We start from the raw sequence: 24,074 nt of genomic DNA, 5'->3' as shown, positions 1-24,074 counted from the left end.
CCTGGCAGAGGATATGATTCATTTGCTCCAGTGGTGGGTGGTACTGAGTCACAAAGGAAATTCTCCTTTGTGGCTGGATGTCCAGTTTTTCAGAGGTGTTAGTGATTGTAGAAATAAGGCAAGAGAGATCTGTTTCTGTATAGGGTTGGGAGGGTAATTTCAATCTGTGAAGGCCTCCAAGTAGTAGAAGTAGTAGAGGGGTTTTTGGGCGCATGACAGCAAGGTCTTCAGCGCCCGTTCAGTAACTTAGTGAGACGGGTGTCAAGAAGAAAACTCAGAACATTTATATAAAACGGAACATAAAACACAGGGAACAATCATTGAAAAATATGTGCTCACCCACACCGAAGCGTGGGATGAAGCAGGGCGTCAGCAGTAAAACATGGACAACACAGGAAGAAAATGATAGAGGGAGCTAAAACAATGTAGCAGATGGAAGTGGCTGGCTGACCGCAAGGAAAAAAGGGGAGGAGTCAGCCACTCTGCAATACACTAAAACCTCCAGCCTAAAAGTTTAGGCCAGAGTCCAGACACATCACAAAACTTATTGGCCGTCACCGCCAGCCATTCGTCCTCCCACAACTCCATGCACTTCCTGTGGAGTGCAGCGATGACTGACTGCAAGGGGATAGGACACTGGACCACATCCTGCTCTCTGCAGGCCTCCTTGGCAGCCCGATCGGCCTGTTCATTGCCCCATATTCCGCCATGACCAGGCACCCAGCAGAAGGATACCTCTTTACCCCGCCGTTGGAGCAAGTACAGTTGGTCATATATCAGCTGGACCATCTGCTCGGTCGGGTATAGGTTCTGCAGTGATTGTAAGGCACTAAGAGAATCGGAGCAGAGAAGAAACCGATCGCCCCTAACATGATGCATCTGCTCCAGTGCCTTCAGGATCACATGGAGCTCCGCTGCGAAAACGGTATATACAGCAGGGAGGCGAATCCGGGTAACATGATCAGGGAACACCACAGAACACCCAAGGAAATTCTCCTGTTTGGAGCCATCAGTGTAAACGACAGTGAAACCGTGATGCACATCTAAAATGTTAAAAAACAGAGACTGGAATGTAAAATCTGGTGTGCCATCTTTCTTAAAATGAGTCAAATCTAAAATAAGTTTGGGTCGCCGGAGGAGCCAAGGTGGAGATCTGCTCCAACCGCGACGTAAAACACGAAGACCAGCCATAGACATCAAAGCGAGGCAATCCTGTGCGCGAATCCCATAGGGCTGCGTTGCACGTTGCCGGTTATGAAATAACCGCGCTAGAGGAGGCTGAGCAACGGTATGGTATGCAGGTGTGTATGGTGCGGACAGTTTTATACGCCTGGCGGACCATAAGTAGCCGTCGCCGCATATGAAGTGGCAGTTCACCAGCCTCTGCACAGACGCTTGGTATGGGGCTAGTTCGGAATGCCCCAGTGGCCAACCGAAGCCCTTCATTGTGCACAATGTCCAACATCTTTAAGTAAGAAGGCCTCGCAGACCCATACACCGTGCACCCATAATCGAGCCGAGATCGCACAAACGCCCTGTAAAACTGGAGCAGACAAGTCCTGTCAGCTCCCCATGTACTGTGGCTAAGACATTTTAAAATACTTAAAGCCTTAAGTGACCGCCGTTTCAGGTCATACAGATGAGGTAACCACGTGAGCTTCGAGTCAAAAATGAGCCCCAGAAATCTCACCGTTTCTTTAAAAGTAACAACTCAGGAAAGGTTAAAATTGAACGAGAACGGTTAAAAAGAACACATACAGACTTCTCGGTGGAAAACTTAAAACCATTCGTCTGCGCCCAGTCATCCAAACGTCTAATAGTAAGTTGCAACTGACGCGTTGTCATTGCAAGGCTTGAAGACGAGCAAAACAAAGAAATCATCCACAAACAAGGAACACTGGACAGGACTTTTCACTATGGATGTAATGCTATTAATAGCGATGGCAAAGAGTGTCACACTTAAAACGCTACCCTGAGGGACACCGTTCTCCTGCTCAAAGCGATCAGACAGGACGTCACCAATTCGGTATCTAAAATATCGTGGCGAGAGGAAAGACTGAATAAAAAGAGGAAGACAACCACAAAAACCCCATTCATGAAGTTGCTCCAGGATGAGACACCTCCAAGTGGTATCGTAGGCCTTCTCAATGTCGAAAAATACACCTAGAAGGTGATGACGGCGGAGGAAAGCTTGTTGTATAGCCCCCTCCAGGAGGGCAAGGTTATCAAAGGTGGAACGAAACCTGAACCACACTGAAAGCGACTAAGGAGTTGCCGGGATTCTAACATCCAGACAAGGCGGCAGTTGTCCATCCGCTCCAAGGTCTTCCCTATGCAACTAGTGAGGGCAACATTACGGTAGCAACTCGGGCTCGAACGGTCTTTCCCAGGTTTTAAAAAAGGAATTAAAACTGCCTCATGCCACGTGTCAGGACAGTGACCCGACGCCCAAATGGGATTAAAAAGTGCGAGGAGGATTTCTTTGTTGCGTATTGTGAGGTGCCATAGCATACTGTAATGGATCCTATCTTGACCAGGAGATGTGTCACGAGCTCCAGACAATGCAGACTCCAGCTCCCACATAGAAAATTGGCAGTTGTAAACTTCATGAGAGGTGGACTGGAAGTCCAGACTACATCTCTCAGCAACGGCTCTATAGCGCTGGAAACCTGGATCCTGACTGGTTGTCGCAGTAACTGTCGCAAAATACGCTGCCATAGTCTGGGCAATGTCTCACGGATCCGTGTGGAGAGTGCCGTTATTCATTACAGCAGCTATGGGGCACCTCCCTCCTCTGCCAGAAAGTCTCCTGATGGTCTCCCACAAAATGGAACTTTTGGTGGAACGATTAATGGTGTTCAGGAACTGTTGCCATGACCTCTTCTTGCTCTCACGAATAATGCGGCAACATCTTGCCCTCGCCACCCGAAAAGCTTTAAGATTCTCAGCAGTCGGCCGACACTTGAACCGACGCAGAGCCGCACGCCTGGTCCTGATTGCAGAGCGGCATTCGGCACTCCACTCCACCGGTAGCCTGTGGACTGTATGCTGCAGCGGCGTGGTGGACCGTTTTGGTAATATGACCCACCCACACCTCAACATTCGCACAGTGTTCGAATTGGGCCAATGGTCTCCTTTCGGGGCCCACGCCATCTGGCAGGTGAATCCAGATTGGGAAATGATCACTGCTGTGCAAGTTAGCGACCACTTCCCAGTGAGCACTGGCGGCAAGAGCTGGAGAGCAAAGCGAGAGATCAATGGCAGAGAACGACCCAGTCGCTGTGCAGAAATGAGTACTCTGTCCTCCATTGAGCAAGTAAGCACAGGATGACAGGAGAAGCCTCTCAATTGCTCTACCCCTGGGGCAGGTAATTGCGGAGCCCTAGAGCACATTGTGGGCATTAAAATCACCACAAATAATGAATGGCTGGGGGAGCTGTGTAAGAAGGTCGGCGAGGGCCGCTTCATCAAGTGCATCATGTGGGGGCAAGTAAAGGGAACATACAGTCAATGGATGACGCACGTGCACGGACACAGCGACGGCCTGTAAAGTCGTCGTAAGTGAGAGAGGCGAGGAGTGGTAGTCCGTCCTGACGAAAATACCTACACCTCCTCTAGCTCTCTCTCCACGCAGGTCGTCCTTTTTGTGGAGTGTATAGCCTTGTATCTCAGGGGAGTATGATGGATGGAAATAAGTCTCCTGGAGACATAGACACAGTGGTCTATCCTGAGATAGTAGACGAAGTTCTTCCACATGCGTCCTGAACCCTTGCAAGTTCCACTGAAGTATGGGAGCCATCTATGATGGGGGTAGCACCTTCATCCTGTCTCTCCGACGAGGCGGGGAGACCGCAGCAGGTGGAGGAGCAGGCGTGGGGCGAGATGATTGCCCCACACATACATCGTATTCCATCAACTCTGGGGAAGAGTCAGATGAAGCCTCACGTAAAACAACATCCGCATGGTCAGATGGTTTACCACGGGATTTGACCCGCTGTTGCTGCTGTACAGGAGCTTTCTGTGGTTTGGTGGGCTTTGGGGGAGCTGATGTGGGAGTGGTAATTGGCGCACGGGGCTTGGGAACAGCCTCAGCTGTTGGAGGTGCCAGGGGCTGGCCCAAGTTCGCCACTGTACCTTTGTCTGCCATTCGAGTAGGGGCTACTGGCTCTGAAACACTGGCTGCGTTGCAAGTGCACTGACAGCTGCAGGTGTTAGTGCCAACACTCACCACCTCGGTCTGCGTTGAGGCATTGACTTTTGGAGTAGGCTTCTGAACCAGGAATGCAAAAGATGTAGCAAATGTGAGAGGTTGCATCGATTTATAGATCTTCTTGGCCTCACCATATGGGATACGCTGGGATGTTTTTATTTCCTGGACTTTGCGTTCCTCTAAAAATATTCGGCAGTCCCTACTCCACACAGGGTGGTTGCCAGAGCAATTGATACATCTGGCTGGAGACGAGCAACCAACTCCTTCATGAGCAGCCTTACCACAGTTGCCACAAGTCTCTTCGCCTTTACACCCTAAGGTGGTATGCCCAAAACGCTGGCATTTAAAACAGAGCATTGGAGACGGGAAATAAGGCCGCACACTAAGGCGAAGGAAGCCAGCTTTAATATGTTCTGGAAGTTTCGTGCTACTTAAGGTCAGAATAAAAGAGTCGGATTACACAAGATTGCCATCAACCCTCTTCATGATACGTTGAACATCAACGATACCTTCCGGAGCCCACCCACGTTTCAGTTCGTCTTTGGGAATGTCGACTAGATCCCGGCATCTCACAACACCTTTGCTATAATTCGAGGTGCTGTGCAGTTCAGTGTCTATGGTATAATCCCCAAGGCATTTAGCAGCTTGCAGGTTAGTGGCTTGCTGGGAAGTGGAAGTTTCCACGAGGAAGGTCCCATTAGGCAAACGCTTCACTGATTTTAAGGAGCCACAGATGCCCTCCAGACCCTTTTGTATATAGAAGGGCGAAACCTTCTCAAAACTACCCTCCTTCCGTTTTACAATGAGAAACACATTCTGATTACCAGAATGCATTCTGTTACTAAAGACTTGACTTGTCGAAGATGTGCTGCAGTCAGGGGGACTGACTGCACGAGCCCTCTTCAGAGACTGGGCGTTAGAACCTTCCAGCGGCCCACCCTTTCCGCTGGGAGGAGGAAAAGAGGAATTCGAAGGATCCATCTCGGTCCCAAGAGCAGCTAGAGAACTAGAAGTCCACCTAGACAGAGCCCCGCGTGCCTAGGTAAGCCTTATACAACTGGGGTGCGGCAGGTGCCCCAGAGGTTGCCCACTTGCAACTGTTCCGCCCCAACAGCCATGCATCTTATAGGCGCGCAGCACACCGTAAGATTGAGGGTTTTTTATAGAGGTTTACCGTCCTCGCAATCCAGGCGGTCAAGCCAAGATTACCATTCCCCACAGCACACAACATTCCACCGCCGCGCCATACGGTGGTCGCTGAAGCATGTCCGGGGGTTACGGTGACAGGAGACTGGTGGCGCTGACCAGTCCCCAGCTCAGGACCCCGGGGTCGCCAAGCCCGTACTCAGCAAATGAATGCTGAGCCCCTGGGGGCAAAGGCCTCCAAGACCCTTCGTATGTTTCAAGAGGGACTGCTCTTCACTAAAGATGTGATGGCTGCAGGTGGCTAGTCTGTATGATGTGGAATGTGTGGCAGCTGTCAAAATGGATGTATTGTTGGTGATTGGTAGTTCTGATGTGGACAGAGGTACTGATGTAGACATTTTTTAAGTGGAGGTCAACATCAAAGAAAGTGGCTTGTTGGGTTGAGGACAACCAGGTGAAGCGAATGGGGGAGAATGTGTTGAGGTCTTGGAGGAATGTGGATATGGTGTCCTCACCCTCGATCCAGATCACAAAGATATCATCCATGAATCTGAACCAGGTGAAGTATTTGGGATTCTGGGAGATAAGGAAGAATTCCTCTAGATGCTCATGGGATTGATACCGTTCAGTTTTACCTTTCCCAACCCCCGACAGATTCCAAACCTACAACCTCCTCCTGATCACCATGACCAACTATATCCTCACCCATAATTACTTCACCTTTGAAGGAATCACCTACAAACCAATCCATGGTATGGCAATGGGCACGCACCCACATGGCACATAGAGGAAGTTCAAACTAAGACAGCACATTTTGTATTATTACAAAATAGGATAGAAATTGTCAGTGAAATGATACAGGATTTGGGGTGGACATAGAACAAAGGCTTTATCTCTGCGGCAGAAATGTCTCAAGAAACTTCAATAACCAATTTTCTCCTCTGAATGGGAAAATATTTTGTTGATGCCAAACTACATAAGGAAAAATGATCATCATCATAAAATAAGGGAAATTGGAGATCACATGGAAAGATACAGGTGTTAATTTTTTCTGCACGTTGTACAAGATTGGAATAGTAGAGAATTATTGTGAAGGTGATTCGATGAACCCTCTGCCAGGCACTTAAATGTGATCTGCAGAGTATCCATGTAGATGCAGATGGCCCAATCTTATGTCAACCTATTCACAGGCCATCTAGAGGAATCCTTCCTAAACACCCAGGTTCCCAAACCCCTCACCTGGTTCAGATTCAGTGATGGCATCTTCATATCCTGGATCGTGGGTGAGGACCACCTACCCACATTCCTCCAGGACCTCAACACATTCTCCCCCATTCACTTTATCTGGTCCTCCTGAACCCGACAAGTCACCTTCTTCATTGATGACCTCTAACTCAAAGATGGCTAGATCAGTATCCCCATCCATATCAAACCTACCCATTACCAGCAACACCTCCACTTCGACAGCTGCCACCCATTCAATTCCATACAGCCTAGCCACTCGTGGCCATCGCATCTGTAGTGATGAGCAGTCCCTCTCTAAACATATGAAGGGTCTCACTGAGGCCTTCACAGACTGAAATCACTGACCCAACTTTGTACAGAAACAGATTTCTCATGCCTTATTTCTAGTCACTAACACCTCTGAAAGACTGAACATCCAGCCACAAAGGAGAATTTCCTTTGTGACTCAGTACCACCCACAACTGGAGCAAATGAATCACATTTTCCACCAGGGTTTTGACTACCTCTCATCATGCCCTAAAATGAAGAGTGTCCTTCCCACCCCTCCCCCAGTGGTATTCCATCACCCACCAAATCTACACAATATCATCATCCATCCCTACTCTACCCCTGCTCCGAACTCCTTGCCTCATAGCCCGTAACCCTTCAATAGACCTACATGCAAGACCTCTCCCATACATACATACACCCACCACCACCACCACCACCACCACCACCACCACCACCACCACATACTCTAGTCCTGTCACAAGCATCACCTATGCCAGTAAAGGCAGGGCTACCTCTGAAAGCAGTTGTGGCCTACAAGCTAAGCTGCAACCAGTGTGCTGTATTCTATGAGGGCACAACACCCAACAAGCCCTGTGTCAGCGTGAATAGCCAGTGACAAACTGTAGCCAAGAAACAGCTGGACCACCCAGATGCTGAGCACACGATCCAACACAACATTCTTCACTTCAATGACTGCTTCACAGTCTGTGGCATCTGGATCCTTCCTACAGACATCAGTCTTTCTGAATTGCACAGGTGGGAACTCTCCCTGCAACATATCCTACATTTTTGTAACCCCCCCCCCTCCCCCCGGCCTCAATCTTCATTAGTCACTGTTCTTCACCCAGTAACACCCCTTCCCTTTCTCACTCCAGCACGACACAGCCATCATTAAACCGAAGCACCCAGTCTTTACCCCTCTCCTTTTCTGCCCTCCTCCCCCCTCCATCTAACCTGCCGTCTGCACGTGCCTGTAATATCCTCTCCCTATATCTCTGTATGCTCCCACAAGCAGCAATTCACCATCTCCCACCCCTACCCCACTATCGCCCCCCCCCCCCACCTCCTCCATGACTCAGTTTCCTCCTTACCCGAACCACCCACATTGCTTCTCCCATCATGTGCTGTTGTTCACAGCCTTGGCAAATTTCACTGAAATTGACAATTGGTTGACCAGCTGATGTCCCCTGGCCATGATTGATCAACAGAGATTTTTTTTAAATATACTCTGAACTACTGTAGAGATTTTGATATGGTCTTTGAATTACTGGGACCAATATCTTGCCAGTATTGATATCAGCAAAAATCATTGAGATTCTCAATTTCCAGGATGGATGAACTATCTATATAGATAATTGAGTTTGTACGGAACCCCCAGTCCGTCAGTCTTGCTCACACTTTGCCAATTTTTTAAAATTAAAACAGTGCATTTTATTGACAATTGAGATTTTAAAAGTACAAGTACATATTTCACTCCTAGCCATCATTTATCAATCAGGGTTTTTTTTTTCTTTTTTTTTTCCTTATAAAAATTAACTTCAGACAACTGCAACAGAAAGCAATGCAAAGGTACAGCCAAGACGTGAAATAATACTGCAAGGATAAAAACTTGCTGTGATTGGGCAAATGAGTTACCACTTCATCAGTTAGTTATTGCATCAGAGTGAGCCAGACATGGACAGTGAATTACCACATTCCAGGCTGCAGTTTGTTGTGTAACATCCATTAGTTTAAGTGTGCACGATTGCTCACTGTTCTAATTAAGGAACACTACTCACAAAAGGGTCTCAAATGCCTTTCTTCCATGAATGCCTCAACAAATTTGAAAGAAATATTTTCAGTGAAGACAGCAGTGGATTATTTTGTTTGGTGTGTGAAAAAGTGTGTTTCTGCGAAGAAAAAAATTTGACATTGTGCAGCACTTTAACATCACACGGCATAATGAGAGGTTTAAGAATAAATCAGATTTAAACCAGCAGCTGAGTAAAAGCAGTGTTGGCAAACAATCAAGTTGTAGTGACATTTTTTAAAGGCCTGTGCTTGACATTAGGGGGTTCCAACATTCTGTTGTTGACATTGAATGATGTGCAGCTTCAAATAGTGTCAGAAAAATACAAAAACAAAATGATACCAGAAGACTCTACATTGTGCAAGAACTGTATGGCACAGTTTTTCAAGAAGTAATTTATAATAAAGGGTGACCATAACTTCCAGGAACACTTTCAATTATTTATTGCACAAGAACTAAACATTCTACAGACGTTATACATATTGCATTTTGAAGAGAATGCCATGAATTTTATTATATTATTATTTTTATTATATATATTTTTTGTTTTTACACAAACATTTAATATGCAAACCATGAGTGACCCGGCAGACGTCAATATGGTAATCGAATTCTTGCCATACCCGTCCCAGGATGGCATCGTTGGCTGTGGCAGTTGCTTGCTGTATTCTCTCCCAGAGCTCTGCTACATCACGTGGTAGAGGGGGTGCATACACCAGACCTTACATGTGTCCTCACAGAAAAATGTCACATGGAGTGAGATCTGGTGATTGGGGAGGCCATTAGGCCATTTCATGAAACAGCTGTTCCCTTTTGTAGCACGGCCAATCCATTGATGCCGCAGTTCCGTGTCCAGGTACCCACGAACTTCACGACTGCAGGACTTTCCACACTGTCATTGGAGCCATTTTGAGTTCATAGGATGCATGACGCATTGATTTCTTTGTACTCCTTATGAATGTCTCTCATATGCGCTCCACATTCACTTCGTTCACACTTTGACATCTGCTTCTCTTTGCCAAGCACAAGCAACCCGTCTTAACGAATTTGTTGTGTCAATGGTAAATGGCCTTCCTTGTTGGTGGCTTCTTACGGTACTTGGCTCTAAACATCCATTGAACAGCTGTAGCACACTTGCTTTTGTCAAACTCCAACACACAGAAAGCTCGCTCCGCACCTGAACTCACCATGTTTGCGACTAGCGCTGACTATCGGCAAATTAACAAACTATGCTGTGGCGGTATACATGAAAAAGAACTTTCAGGGTTTCTCTTCAAAATGACATATATACGATATCTGTACAAAGTTTGGTTCTTAAATAACTGAAAGTGTTTCTGGACTTTATGTAAACCCTGTATTTTCAATACTATGAAGCACTAAAACACACAGATATCTACTGATGAAATCCCTGATGCATCAGGGCAGTGCCTGTGTAATGCTGCACCTGGTCCAATGAAATCAGAGAGCAGATAATTTCTTCTGTATATACAAATACTGTGTTGAGTAAATCACTCCACTCTCACCAAATTTTTTAGTAACTTGTTAGCTTTCCTGTGGCCAGAAGGGGTACGGTATGACAGTTATTTCTCAGTGATTCTGCTCCATATATCATTAAAAGCAGGAACTGGATTAAAAGACTTTTACTCTAAATTAGTTCACCTCATCTGCCTTGTTCATGGGTTACATCGTGTCCTTAAAACTGTCAGAACTCAGTATAACAACATGGATCATCTTGTTTCTAGTGTGAAGAAAGTGTTTGTCAAGTCACCAATTATAATTCACAAATTCTGCGAACTCTGTTCAAATCTGGCTTCTCTCCACAGTCACTTTTAAGTAGGTGGGGAATGTGGTTACAGGGTACATCATAGTATGACGAACATTTCAGTCCAGTGAAAAATGTTTTTAATACCCTAAATGCAGAAGAGGATTGCCACAGTCCACAAAATGGACAGTCAGTATTGCCACAGTCCACAAAATGGACATACAAGGATAGATACAGTACATCCATAATAATTTTCTCGAAAATACCCGTTATTTTACAGCAGCTGGAAGCTTTAACTAATTCCCTGGAACATTCATCTTCTCTGATAGACAAATTTTATTGACATTGTCGTCAGAAACTCGCGGGGTTGAAAAACTTGTGTTTGGGAAGCTGTGTCAAATTTTTAAATATCTTTCTGATGACCAAGCAAATACTGAAGAATTCACCAAAGAAGAGTTCTGGCACATTCCACATGCACCTGAGATGCCATGTGACATCTAAAGAACGTGTTCACTGCACAAGCTGTTCTTCACTGAGACGCAGCAGTTTTGTTTTTACACATGAAAATCTCTGGAGGCTTTCTTTGTGTACTGTAACAACCTTCAATAAGGTGAGAGGGCTATGAAACTTTCATAACTGCGTGTATTCACTTTTGCTTATTTTGAAGCTTTTTTTACCATTGTTCTGCTGATTTGCTTGCTTACTTTACTATTTTATTGTGAATAGAAATCCAGGCTTTAATTATGATAACTCAAGATCTAATTTAATGGAAATATTCTTTTACAGTTTAGTGGTTTATGGATTTTCACCATACACCTCACTCACCCCCCCCCCCCCCCCCCCACGTGCACACACACACGCACATTTTCTACACACAGTGGTAATTATTATTCTACCTGATAGCTTTCTTTCATTGCATTGGTTTCTTTCCCAAAACCTTTAAGCATGAGGTAGTAGTCTTTCATCATGCAGCAGATAGTCTTAAACATTATATAATGCCCTTCCATTTCATTCTGCTGCAGAGTGATTAACTTCTTCAGATGCCGTGACTTTATCTCTGCATTCTCTCTCTCAATCTGAAAAAAAAAAAGAGTGATTAGGAAACACAACCAAGCACTTTGTTATTTAGTAATTATAACTTTCCAACATGGTTAAGTGCTCATCTACTTGCTTTGTAAGTATAACCTCTTCCCAACATTCTTACCAAGGAAAGTTCATGGTTGGAGTTAATAAGGTGAAGAGACTAATGCTACAAAAACATCAACAGATTCACAGGGTTTTATTATTTTTTTATGAATGAAGGAGGAACGGACAGAAGAAAAACTTGAGGCAATAATTATCACCAACTATACAACAGATTGGACTAGAAAAATCTGCACTAGATGTAAGAATCAACAAAATGAAAAGTGCATATTGTCTGTCCAAAAATATTTACAACAAGAAATGTATATCTAGAAAAATTAAACTAAAACACTACACCACAGTGGTATGACCAGAATGTTTATATGGATCTGAATGCCTAACAATGAACTGTAAGATAGACAAACTAGAGATACTGGAAAGAAGGATTTTAGAAAAATGTTGTTGTTGTTGTGGTCTTCAGTCCTGAGAATGGTTTGATGCAGCTCTCCATGCTACCCTATCCTGTGCAAGCTTCCTCATCTCCCAGTACTTACTGCAACCTACATCCTTCTGAATCTGCTTAGTGTATTCATCTCTTGGTCTCCCTCTACGATTTTTGCCCTCCATGCTGCCCTCCAATGCTAAATTTGTGATCCCTTGATGCCTCAGAACATGTCCTACTAACTGGTCCCTTCTTTTTGTCAAGTTGTGCCACAAACTCCTCTTCTCCCCAATTCTATTCAATACCTCCTCATTAGTTATGTGATCTACCCATCTAATCTTCAGCATTCTTCTGTAGCACCACATTTCAAAAGCTCCTATGCTCTTCTTGTCTATACTATTTACCGTCCATGTTTCACTTCCATACATGGCTACACTCCATACAAATACTTTGAGAAACGACTTCTGACACTTAAATCTATACTCTATGTTAACATATTTCTCTTTTTCAGAAATGCTTTCCTTGCCATTGCCAGTCTACATTTTATATCCTCTCTACTTCGACCATCATCAGTTATTTTGCTCCCCAAACAGCAAAACTCATCTACTACTTTAAGTGTATCATTTCCTAATCTAATTCCCTCAGCATCACTTGATTTAATTTGACTACATTCCATCATCCTTGTTTTGCTTTTGTTGATGTTCATCTTATATCCTCCTTTCAAGACACTGTCCATTCCGTTCAACTGCTCTTCCAAGCCCTTTGCTGTCTCTGACAGAATTACAATGTCATCGGCGAACCTCAAATTTTTTTTTCTTCTCCATGGATTTTAATACCTACTCCAAATTTTTCTCTTGTTTCCTTTACTGCTTGCTCAATATACAGATTGAATAACATCGGGTAGAGGCTACAACCCTGTCTCACTCCCTTCCCAACCACTGCTTCCCTTCCATGCCCCTCGACTCTTTGCCATCTGGTTTCTGTACATATAGTAAATAGCCTTTCGCTCACTGTATTTTACCCCTGCCACCTTTAGAACTTGAAAGAGTATTCCAGTCAACATTGTCAAAAGTTTTCTCTAAGTCTACAAATGCTAGAAATGTAGGTTTGCCTTTCCTTAATCTTTCTTCTAAGATAAGTCTTAAGGTCAGTATTGCCTCGCGTGTACCAATATTTCTACAGAATCCACACGTGTTCCAATATTTCTACGGAATCCACACGTGTTCCAATATTTCTACGGAATCCAAACTGATCTTCCCCAAGGTCGGCTTCTACCAGTTTTTCCATTCATCTGTAAAGAATTTGTGTTAGTATTTTGCAGCTGTGACTTATTAAACTGATAGTTCGGTAACTTTCACATCTGTCAACGCCTGCTTTCTTTGGGATTGGAATTATTATATTCTTCTTTAAGCCTGAGGGTATTTCACCTGTCTCATACATCTTGCTCACCAGATGGTAAAGTTTTGTCAGGACTGGCTCTCTCAAGGCCGTCAGTAGTTCCAATGGAATGTTGTCTATTCCCGGGGCCTTGTTTCGACTCAGGTCTTTCAGTGCTCTGTCAAACTCTTCACGCAGTATCGTATCTCCCATTTCATCTTCATCTACATCCTCTTCCATTTCCATAATATTGTCCTCAAGTACATCGCCCTTGTATAGACCCTCTATATACTCCTTCCACCTTTCTGCTTTCCCTTCTATGCTTAGAACTGGGTTTGCATCTGAGCTCTTGATGTTCATACAAATGGTTCTCTTTTCTCCGAAGGTCTCTTTAATTTTCCTGCAGGCAGTATCTATATTACACCTTGTGAGATAAGCCTCTACATCCTTACATTTGTCCTCTAGCCATCCCTGCTTAGCCATTTTGCACTTCCTGTCTATCTCATTTTTGAGACGTTTGTATTCCTTTTTGCCTGCTTCATTTACTGCATTTTTATATTTTCTCCTTTCATCAATTAAATTCAGTATTTCTTTTGTTACCCAAGGATTCCTACTAGCCTTCGTCTTTTTACCTACTTGATCCTCTGCTGCCTTCACTACTTCATCCCTCAGAGATACCCATTCTTCGTCTACTGTACTTCTTTCTCCCATTCCTGTCAATTGTTCCCTTATGCTCTCCCTGAAACTCTGTATAACCTGTGGTTCTTTCAGTTTATCCAGGTCCCAGCTCCTTAAATTCCTTTAGAAAAATAATGGGTACAATAAAAACTGCAGATGGTTGGAAAATAAGAAGTAATGAGAGGATCTACAAAAATACGGAGAAAGTATCTGAAGTAATGGCCAAACGAATATTAAACTTTTTCGGACACCTCTACCGAACGGATGGAAATAGATTAACAAAACAAATACTCCTATATTTACGTCTACATCTACATTTATTCTCCGCAAGCCACCCAACGGTGTGTGGCGGAGGGCAATTTACGTGCCACTGTCATTACCTCCCTTTCCTGTTCCAGTCGCGTATGGTTCGCGGGAAGAACAACTGTCTGAAAGCCTCCGTGCGCGCTCTAATCTCTCTAATTTTACATTCGTGATCTCCTCGGGAGGTATAAGTAGGGGGAAGCAATATATTCGATACCTCATCCAGAAACGCACCCTCTCGAAACCTGGCGAGCAAGCTACACCGCGATGCAGAGCGCCTCTCTTGCAGAGTCTGCCACTTGAGTTTATTAAACATCTCCGTAACGCTATCACGGTTACCAAATAACCCTGTGATGAAACGCGCCGCTCTTCTTTGGATCTTCTCTATCTCCTCCGTCAACCCGATCTGGTACGGATCCCACACTGTCGAGCAATACTCAAGTATAGGTCGAACGAGCGTTTTGTAAGCCACCTCCTTTGTTGATGGACTACATTTTCTAAGCACTCTCCCAATGAATCTCAACCTGGTACCCGCCTTACCAACAATTAATTTTATATGATCATTCCACTTCAAATCGTTCCGCACGCATACTCCCAGATATTTTACAGAAGTAACTGCTACCAGTGTTTGTTCCGCTATCATATAATCATACAATAAAGGATCCTTCTTTCTATGTATTCGCAATACATTACATTTGTCTATGTTAAGGGACAGTTGCCACTCCCTGCACCAAGTGCCTATCTGCTGCAGATCTTCCTGCATTTCGCTACAATTTTCTAATACTGCAACTTCTCTGTATACTACAGCATCATCCGCGAAAAGCCGCATGGAACTTCCGACACTATCTACTAGGTCATTTATATATATTGTGAAAAGCAATGGTCCCATAACACTCCCCCGTGGCACGCCAGAGGTTACTTTAACGTCTGTAGACGTCCCTCCATTGATAACAACATGTTCTGTTCTGTTAGCTAAAAACTCTTCAATCCAGCCACACAGCTGGTCTGATATTCTGTAGGCTCTTACTTTGTTTATCAGGCAACAGTGCGGAACTGTATCGAACGCTTTCCGGAAGTCAAGAAAAATAGCATCTACCTGGGAGCCTGTATCTAATATTTTCTGGGTCTCATGAACAAATAAAGCAAGTTGGGTCTCACACGATCACTGTTTCCGGAATCCATGTTGATTCCTACATAGTAGATTCTGGGTTTCCAAAAACGACATGATACTCGAGAAAAAACATGTTCTAAAATTCTACAACAGATCGACATCAGAGATATAGGTCTATAGTTTTGCGCATCTGCTCGACGACCCTTCTTGAAGACTGGGACTACCTGTGCTCTTTTCCAATCATTTGCAACCCTCCGTTCCTCTAGAGACTTGCGGTACACGGCTGTTAGAAGGGGGGCAATTTCTTTCGCGCACTCTGTGTAGAATCGAATAGGTATCCCGTCAGGTCCAGTGGACTTTCCTCTGTTGAGTGATTCCAGTTGCTTTTCTATTCCTTGGACACTTATTTCGATGTCAGCCATTTTTTTGTTTGTGCGAGGATTTAGAGAAGGAACTGCAGTGCGGTCTTCCTCTGTGAAACAGCTTTGGAAAAAGGTGATTAGTATTTCAGCTTTACGCATGTCATCCTCTGTTTCAACGACATCATCATCCCGGAGTGTCTGGATATGCTGTTTCGGGCCACTTACTGATTTAACGTAAGACCAGAACTTCCTAGGATTTTCTGTTAAGTCAGTACATAGAATTTTACTTTCGAATTCACTGAACGCTTCACGCATAGCCCTCCTTACACTAACTTTGACACCGTTTAGGTTCTGTTTGTCTGAGAGGTTTTGGCTGCGTTTAAACTTGGAGTGAAGCTCTCTTTGCTTTCGCAGTAGTTTCCTAACTTTGTTGTTGTACCACGGTGGGTTTTTCCCGTCCCCCACAGTTTTACTCAGCACGTACCTGTCTAAAACGCATTTTACGATTGCCTTGAACTTTTTCCATAAACACTCAACATTGTCAGTGTCGGAACAGAAATATTCGTTTTGATCTGTTAGGTAGTCTGAAATCTGCCTTCTATTACTCTTGCTAAACAGATAAACCTTCCTCCCTTTTTTTATATTCCTATTAACTTCCATATTCAGGGATGCTGCAATGGCCTTATGATCACTGATTCCCTGTTCTGCACATACAGAGTCGAAAAGTTCGCGTCTGTTTGTTATCAGTAGGTCCAAGATGTTATCTCCACGAGTCGGTTCTCTGTTTAATTGCTCGAGATAATTTTCGGATAGTGCACTCAGTATAATGTCACTCGATGCTCTGTCCCTACCACCCGTCCTAAACATCTAAGTGTCCCAGTCTATATCTGGTAAATTGAAATCTCCACCTAAGACTATAACATGCTGAGAAAATTTATGTGAAATGTATTTCAAATTTTCTCTCAGTTGTTTTGCCACTAATGCTGCTGAGTCGGGAGGTCGGTAAAAGGAGCCAATTATTAACCTAGCTCGGTTGTTGACTGTAACCTCCACCCATAACAATTCACAGGAACTATCCACTTCTACTTCACTACAGGATAAACTACTACTAACAGCGACGAACACTCCACCACCGGTTGCATGCAATCTATCCTTTCTAAACACCGTCTGTACCTTTGTAAAAATTTCGGCAGAATTTATCTCTGGCTTCAGCCAGCTTTCTGTACCTATAACGATTTCAGCTTCGGTGCTTTCTATCAGCGCTTGAAGTTCCGGTACTTTACCAACGCAGCTTCCATAGTTGACAATTACAATACAGATTGCTGCTTGGTCCCCGCATGTCCTGACTTTGCCCCGCACCCATTGAGGCTGTTGCCCTTTCTGTACTTGCCCAAGGCCATCTAACCTAAAAAACCGCCCAGCCTACGCCACACAACCCCTGCTACCCGTGTAGCCACTTGTTGCGTGTAGTGGACTCCTGACCTATCCAGCGGAACCCGAAACCCCACCACCCTATGGCGCAAGTCGAGGAATCTGCAGCCCACATGGCCGCATAACCGTCTCAGCTTCTGATTCAGACCCTCCACTCGGCTCTGTCGACGATGCTGCAGATGGTGAGCTCTGCTTTCATCCCACTAGCGAGGAGACTGGCAGTCTTCACCAAATCAGATAGCTGCCGGAAGCCAGAGAGGATTTCCTCCGATCCATAGAGATACACATCATTGGTGCTGACATGAGCGACCACCTGCAGATGGGTGCACCCTGTACCCTTCATGGCATCCGGAAGGACCCTTTCTACATCTGGAATGACTCCCCCCGGTATGCACACAGAGTGCACATTGGTTTTCTTCCCCTCTCTTGCTGCCATTTCCCTAAGGGGCCCCATTACGCGCCTGACGTTGGAGCTCCCAACTACCAGTAAGCCCACCCTCTGCGACCGCCCGGATCTTGCAGACTGAGGGGCAACCTCTGGAACAGGACAAGCAGCCATGTCAGGCCAAATATCAGTATCAGCCTGAGACAGAGCCTGAAACCAGTTCGTCAGACAAACTGGAGAGGCCTTCCGTTCAGCCCTCCGGAATGTCTTTCGCCCCCTGCCACACCTTGAGACGACCTCCCACTCTACCACAGGTGAGGGATCAGCCTCAATGCGGGCAGTATCCCGGGCAACCACAGTCCTAGTCCGATTGGGGGATACGTGGGACGAGCTGGCCGTCCTCGACAAATCCCCATCCGGACCCCCACAGTGATGCCCATTGGCAACAGCCTCAAGCTGTGTGACCGAAGCCAACACTGCCTGAAGCTGGGAGCGAAGGGATGCCAACTCAGCCTGCATCTGAACACAGCAGTTGCAGTCCCTATCCATGCTAAAAACTGTTGTGCAAAGAACGTCTGAACTAATCTACAGAGAGCGCAAACAAACCGACAAAATTTAAACGGTTATTGAAATACAAGATTGCCTAGTAAATGCAGTAATGCTGCTACTTGCGCACTGCTGACACACTGCTCTGCGGCGGAAGGAGACTACGCGATTTTACACTATTCAGGTACTAAAACGCGATGCCACAACTCTCAAATACTATAATACGCCCGAAATTTATGAATTAAACAATGCAAGTACCCAAAACACGCAAAGAAATTAAGAATTAAACTATGTAACAAATGAGTGAGCTAGGAGTATACAAGTTGCTGCTGCAGCTGCTTATCCAACGGCAGCAGGGAGCACACTGGAAGAAGAAATCTACAATGGCATGGATTACAGAAGTAAGGAAAGATCTAGAAAGAAACAACTTCAAAGAATCAGAAATAGCAGAAAGAAACCACTTTAAAAATAAAATACTAAATTTGGAAGGCTTTCAAAGCACAAGAAATAAATCGGAAACAACATGGACAGAAGAAAGGAAGAGACTTCCTGGGGAGAAAAATGAGGGAATACTGGAAAAATAGGAAACAACAACATCAAAGGAAGAAGAGGAACTGAAGTTGTGAACATGATCCTAGTTGGTCAAACTAGTTCAGTATTAAAGAATATATAACAGTGCTACATGTCCAAAAATAAATTGTTAGATGGCTAGTAGAAAAATGCAGTTTCCCTACCATTAAGTCATTTACTAGTATTTCCTCCTTTAAAAATTCAGAAAAACCAGCTTCCTCTATTAACTTCATGGTTGAATCAATTTCTCCTCTGTGTCTTTTTTCCTGATTTTGAACAGTTTGGAGAACAGACGCATAACTTTCTTCTCTTGCTCTGTACTGCTTCTGAGACATTTCAATCCGGTTCACAGCCTGCAATTTAATATAGATATGACATAGTAAGTGAAGAGTAGATGTCCTTACGGTAATTTTAATTGTAATACACTATATGGCATGTTTAAAGTAACAGAACAATCAATCCCAATTTTTTTGTTGAATTATTTTCACAATATACAGCCTTGTTTAGGTACAAATGTTGGGGCACACAGTGAACTGGATTACCAAGAATTAAAGATAACATTCTTGAATTTCAATTTTGCAAATGTTCTACAGGACATAAATTCATAATTAACTACTGAAATCAAACAAGAATGGAAATTAAAATAGTATTACGGCACCTTCAGGTGATCTTACACTTGTGGTTTTACACAGAATGAGTGCACAGATCTAATATAATTGTTTCCAGAAGAATTTTGTATCCTTTATTGTGTTGACATTTCAATGGTATAAGATGAAATTTGCACAAGATTCTGTCTTAAAACAATCCAGGAATACTTGATAATGACAAACTGCCTATTGGCTTCTGTCTCGGGTTCTTCGGCCGACGTTCATCTAATGATTTTTCTGACGTTTCGCCAGCACAAGTGGCTGGCATTGTCAAAGCTTCACCCTCCATTGCCGGTGGTGAAGCTTTGACAATGCCAGCCACTCGTGCTGGCGAAATGTCAGAAAAATCATTAGATGAACGTCGGCCGAAGAACCCGAGACAGAAGCCAATAGGCAGTTTGTCAACAAGTGGCCACGAAAGCCTTAACAATTTTGTATACTTGATAATGTTCAAGGAATACTGTGGAGCAGAACAGAATGAGCATTGGAGCTAATCCACACTTTTCAGACACCAACCTTGAACACAGCAAATTGCATGACAGGAACATCCATCCAGGAAGACAGGATTCTTATGAACAGTTATTTGTATAAAAGGATGAAATTTTGTGACTCAACGCAAGACTTTGTTGTAAATGTTTTTTTGGTAATGACTACAAATTTAGTGGAGCACCATTTAATCATGGCCTACATCATCATAAAAACTGCACCACTACTAACAGGCATCCCATGTTTAAGCTTCTTTGGATGCACACTACGCATAAATTTAAGGTAAAGTGCATTTCAACTTATTACACTCTTAAAATTACTACTGGAAAATTTTGCTACTTGCATTCTGTTGCCATATTCCTTGAAATGATAATAGATAAGTGGAGTGAGAGTTGGCCACAGATTTTTATAGTATGCACAGATCTGACTTCTTGTATAATTACGCTTTTAAATATGCTCATCAAATTTTGATACTGTAGGCAACTGCTGACCATAAAAAAATTGAAAAGTGAAAATGCAAGTAGTACATCATTTATGGTCTATTTTAAGTGAAATTTATCCAGTAGCCATTGCTGTTTGTGAAAATTTGGCATAAGAAATTACATAATGAAAGAGTGTTAATAACACTTCCAGACTGTTGATTCAAACTATTGTTAGGAGGCAATTTAAAAATTTGTGTCACTTTCAAAAATTGGAATTGAGAGACAATGTGACTTATAAGTTTGCAACCTTAGTAACGTTTTTATTTATGAATAACTTTTATTCAGTTTGGTGTCACTGAAGAGCTGAAAGGATTAGATACAATATATTAAAAAAATAAATAAATAAATAAAAATTGGTGGAATTATGCTTACAAATATTTACAAATCATAGTGCAAGTCATTTCTGAATACTTTTATGGATATTTTAGAATTTCTTTCCCAACAAAATTACAAGTCTCATCACCTTAATTTTTGTAATTCTAGCACCTGAAGAAGACAGCGAGGCATGCTGTTGAAATATCGTGCAAGAACGACGCGAATATCCAGCTGGATTTCCGAATAGCCAAGAAGTCACCTTAATTCTTGTTTAACATAATGCCTACTATCATACTTTTCAACAGAAAAATGTTAAAGAGTGTTTTTTCTTTCTAGACAGATCTCATACTTTTTTAAAAATAAAGCTCTAACAATTGTTGCTTCAAATGGCTAAACAACAATACATGGAACAACGATGAACTTGACAGGTCTTTAACTGTTTTTACTCTGGGCATGCTACACGGATATTTCTATTACTACAAATTCAAATTTTATTATTTCCCTAACTTAAGGGTTAGGGCTCACATAAAGTTGTCATTAACTTTTTCTTGTTTCCCTTACAGAATCTTCACGATCCACCTTTGCCTGATTAGAATGTGAGAAAAAAGTTTAAATTTTACAGTCCTTTCCTGCAACATACACACTTTATTTTCAGGGTTGCCACGACTATCCCCAAGTGAAATTCCCTGATATTTCCCAGTATTCCAGACAAGTTTTACCATTTTTCACTGACAAATTTTGATAACTCAAGGCTAAGTGAAGACTTAAGTTGACAAAAAATGTAACAACTTCTGTATCTTATCCCCGTTTTGTTTTACAGCGGAAAAACGACTAGGGTCATACACACACATGTCAAAACTGTGAAACACTAAGACAAAGAGAGGAATTAAAAATGACTACAAGTCAATCCCCAACGATGGAAGAGAAGACAGCTAAAAACAGGGATGTGGAGAAAGGTCAATAAAATACACAGTACAGAAATGGAGGTCTAGAACTAAAAATTAAATAGCCTTCACCATGTTGTTATGACTGATAAAAAATAAAACATGGTCGACAGCCCAGGTTTATTCACTAGGACGACCAATAACTCAGACGGCAAACCAAAATGGGGATGTAAAAAAAAGGGGGGCATTCCATCAGGAAATGGTTGACAGTTAATAGTTGGGCGCAATGTGCACAAAGTGATGGGGGAGCACCACTTACATGGTGATGGCTAAAAAGGCAGTGCCTAATACGCAACCTAGTTAAAATGACCTCCTCACAGTGGGAGGACCGAGAGGAGGTTGTCCAAGCTGCTGGGAGAGGCTTAATAACCCAGAGCTTATTCTCATGATGGGAGGACCAGTGGTGATGCCAAAGTGACACTACTTCCTGACAGACGGCAACACAGACCATCAGAGGGAATGTAAGAACTAGTGGGCTGAAGTACAAGGACTGCAGCCTTGGCAGCAGCATCAGTAGCCTTGTTTCCTGTCAGACTGACATGACCAGGAACCAACATAAATATCACAATGGTTCCATCAAGGGTGAGTAAGAGAAAGCTTTCCTGGACCCGCTGCACTAAGTGACAGACAATGTACAGCGCACAGAGGCTTTGAAGGGTGCTGAGAGAGAGAGAGAGAGAGAGAGAGAGAGAGAGAGAGAGAGAGAGAGCGTGCGCAGATGACACAATGGAAAAGCCTGTGTCGCCGGGTGTACTCTGTCGCCTGACACAGCGTGAAGAGCTCTGCTGTAAATACTGAGCAGTACTGGAAGCCAAAACTGAAAAATGTCGGAGCCAACGAAGAAGGTACACCTGACACCAAGGTCAGTCCAAGAGCCATCAGAGTACACAAAGGTACTATCACGAAATTCCATGCGAAGGTCGTGAAACTGAAGGTGATAGAACGAGGCTGGTGTAGTGTCCTTAGGTAGCAAATGAAGGCCAAGGTGAACACGGGCCGCCACATGAAGCCAAGGTGGTGAAGGGTTCCCACACACCGGAAAAGTCACAGGGAGCATGAATTTAATATGCTGGAGCAAGAGCTGGAAGCAAACCCCAAGAGGTAACAGAGAGAAGAGGGATGCACCCCATACCGGTGATCAAAGGAGTCATCAAAAGAAGCTGCATAGGATGGGTGGCCATACATGGCAGACAAACAGCATACATCCCTGCTGGTGAGAAAGTCACGGTGATATGACAGCAGTAGTTCAGCAGCTTCTGCATACAGACTCTCAACTGGGCTAGTGTAGAAAGACACCAGTGGCCAAATGTAGGCCACGGTGGCGGATACTAGAGAGACGGCTAAGAGGGATGGACGTGCAGATGCGTAAACAAAGCACATATAGTCTATTTTCAAACGGACAAGGGACCAGTACAAACAGAGGAGGGTGGTTCGATCTGCACCCCATTAAGTACCATTGAGGACATGGGGGACATTGAGGGACCGCTTACGGTGGGCTGCCAGGGAAGACATATGGGAGGACTAACAGAGTTTCCTATTGAGCAGGAGCCCAAGGAATTTTGTAGTTTCAATGAATGGAAGAGCAACAGGACCAAGATGCATGAATGATGGGAGAATCAAATTGCGCTGGTTTAGTCAGTAGAAAAACGAAAGCCATTATCAACGTTCGATGAGTAAAGAAGCTTGAGACATCACTGAAGATGCTGCTCAATGCAATAAGCCCGTGAAGAACTACAATAAATGGCAAAATCATCAATGAAATGGGATCCGGGGATGCCCAATGGGAGACGGGCCATTATAGGGTTAATGGCGATATCCAAGAGGACGACTATCAGGACGGAACTGCGAGGCACAATGTTTTCTTGGATAAAGTTGTCCAACAAGGCAGAACCCATACATACTTTGAAAACTCTGTCCTTTAAAATTCCTAAAGGGAACAGGGCAGGCATCCACGAAAGCCCTATGGGTAGAGTGTATGGAAGGTACCAGTTCCTCAGCAGGTGTCTTAGGCTTTCTCCAAATCAAAAATCACGGACACAGTCTGGGATTTCCGTAGAAAACCATTCATGCCATGGGTGGACAAAGTCACGAGATGGTCAACTGCAAAACAGCGCACTCTAAATCCACACTGTGAAGTGGTTAGTAAACTACAAGATTTGAGCCACCATACCAGTCGGGCACGAGTCATACGTTCCATCACCTTCCAAACATAGCTGGTGAGAGAGATATGGTGGTTGCTAGAAGGAAGGTGTTCATCCTTACCAGGCTTAGATAAGGGTATGACAATGGCTTCGTGCCAGCATCTGGAAACGTGCCCTCTGCCCATATGTGATGGTACACATTAAGCAGAAAGTGCTTGCCCACAAGAGAAAAGTGCAACATCTGAATGCGAACAGCGTCTGGCCCTGGGCGGAGGATCAGGATGAAGTGAGAGCATGATCTAGCACCCTC

The 24,074-nt window shown here is 43.9% G+C and overlaps 1 protein-coding gene across 1 annotated transcript in view; it reads right to left on the bottom strand.

The window, feature by feature from the left end:
• The window catches only part of LOC126259998 (kinesin-like protein KIF18A), a 167,367-nt gene that overhangs the window by 39,952 nt on the left and 103,341 nt on the right, over window positions 1-24,074 (bottom strand). The window contains exons 9-10 of the mRNA XM_049957150.1: window positions 18,914-19,102; window positions 11,319-11,498 (exon numbers count right to left, since the gene is read on the bottom strand). Coding sequence (XP_049813107.1) covers window positions 11,319-11,498; window positions 18,914-19,102 — 369 coding nt within the window. The remainder of the gene's footprint in view (window positions 1-11,318; window positions 11,499-18,913; window positions 19,103-24,074) is intronic.

Source organism: Schistocerca nitens, chromosome 5 (genome assembly GCF_023898315.1).
Source record: "Schistocerca nitens isolate TAMUIC-IGC-003100 chromosome 5, iqSchNite1.1, whole genome shotgun sequence".
Lineage (NCBI taxonomy): Eukaryota > Metazoa > Arthropoda > Insecta > Orthoptera > Acrididae > Schistocerca > Schistocerca nitens.
The sequence above is the reverse complement of the archived record's forward strand: the minus strand, read 5'-3'. Positions and strand labels throughout refer to the sequence as shown.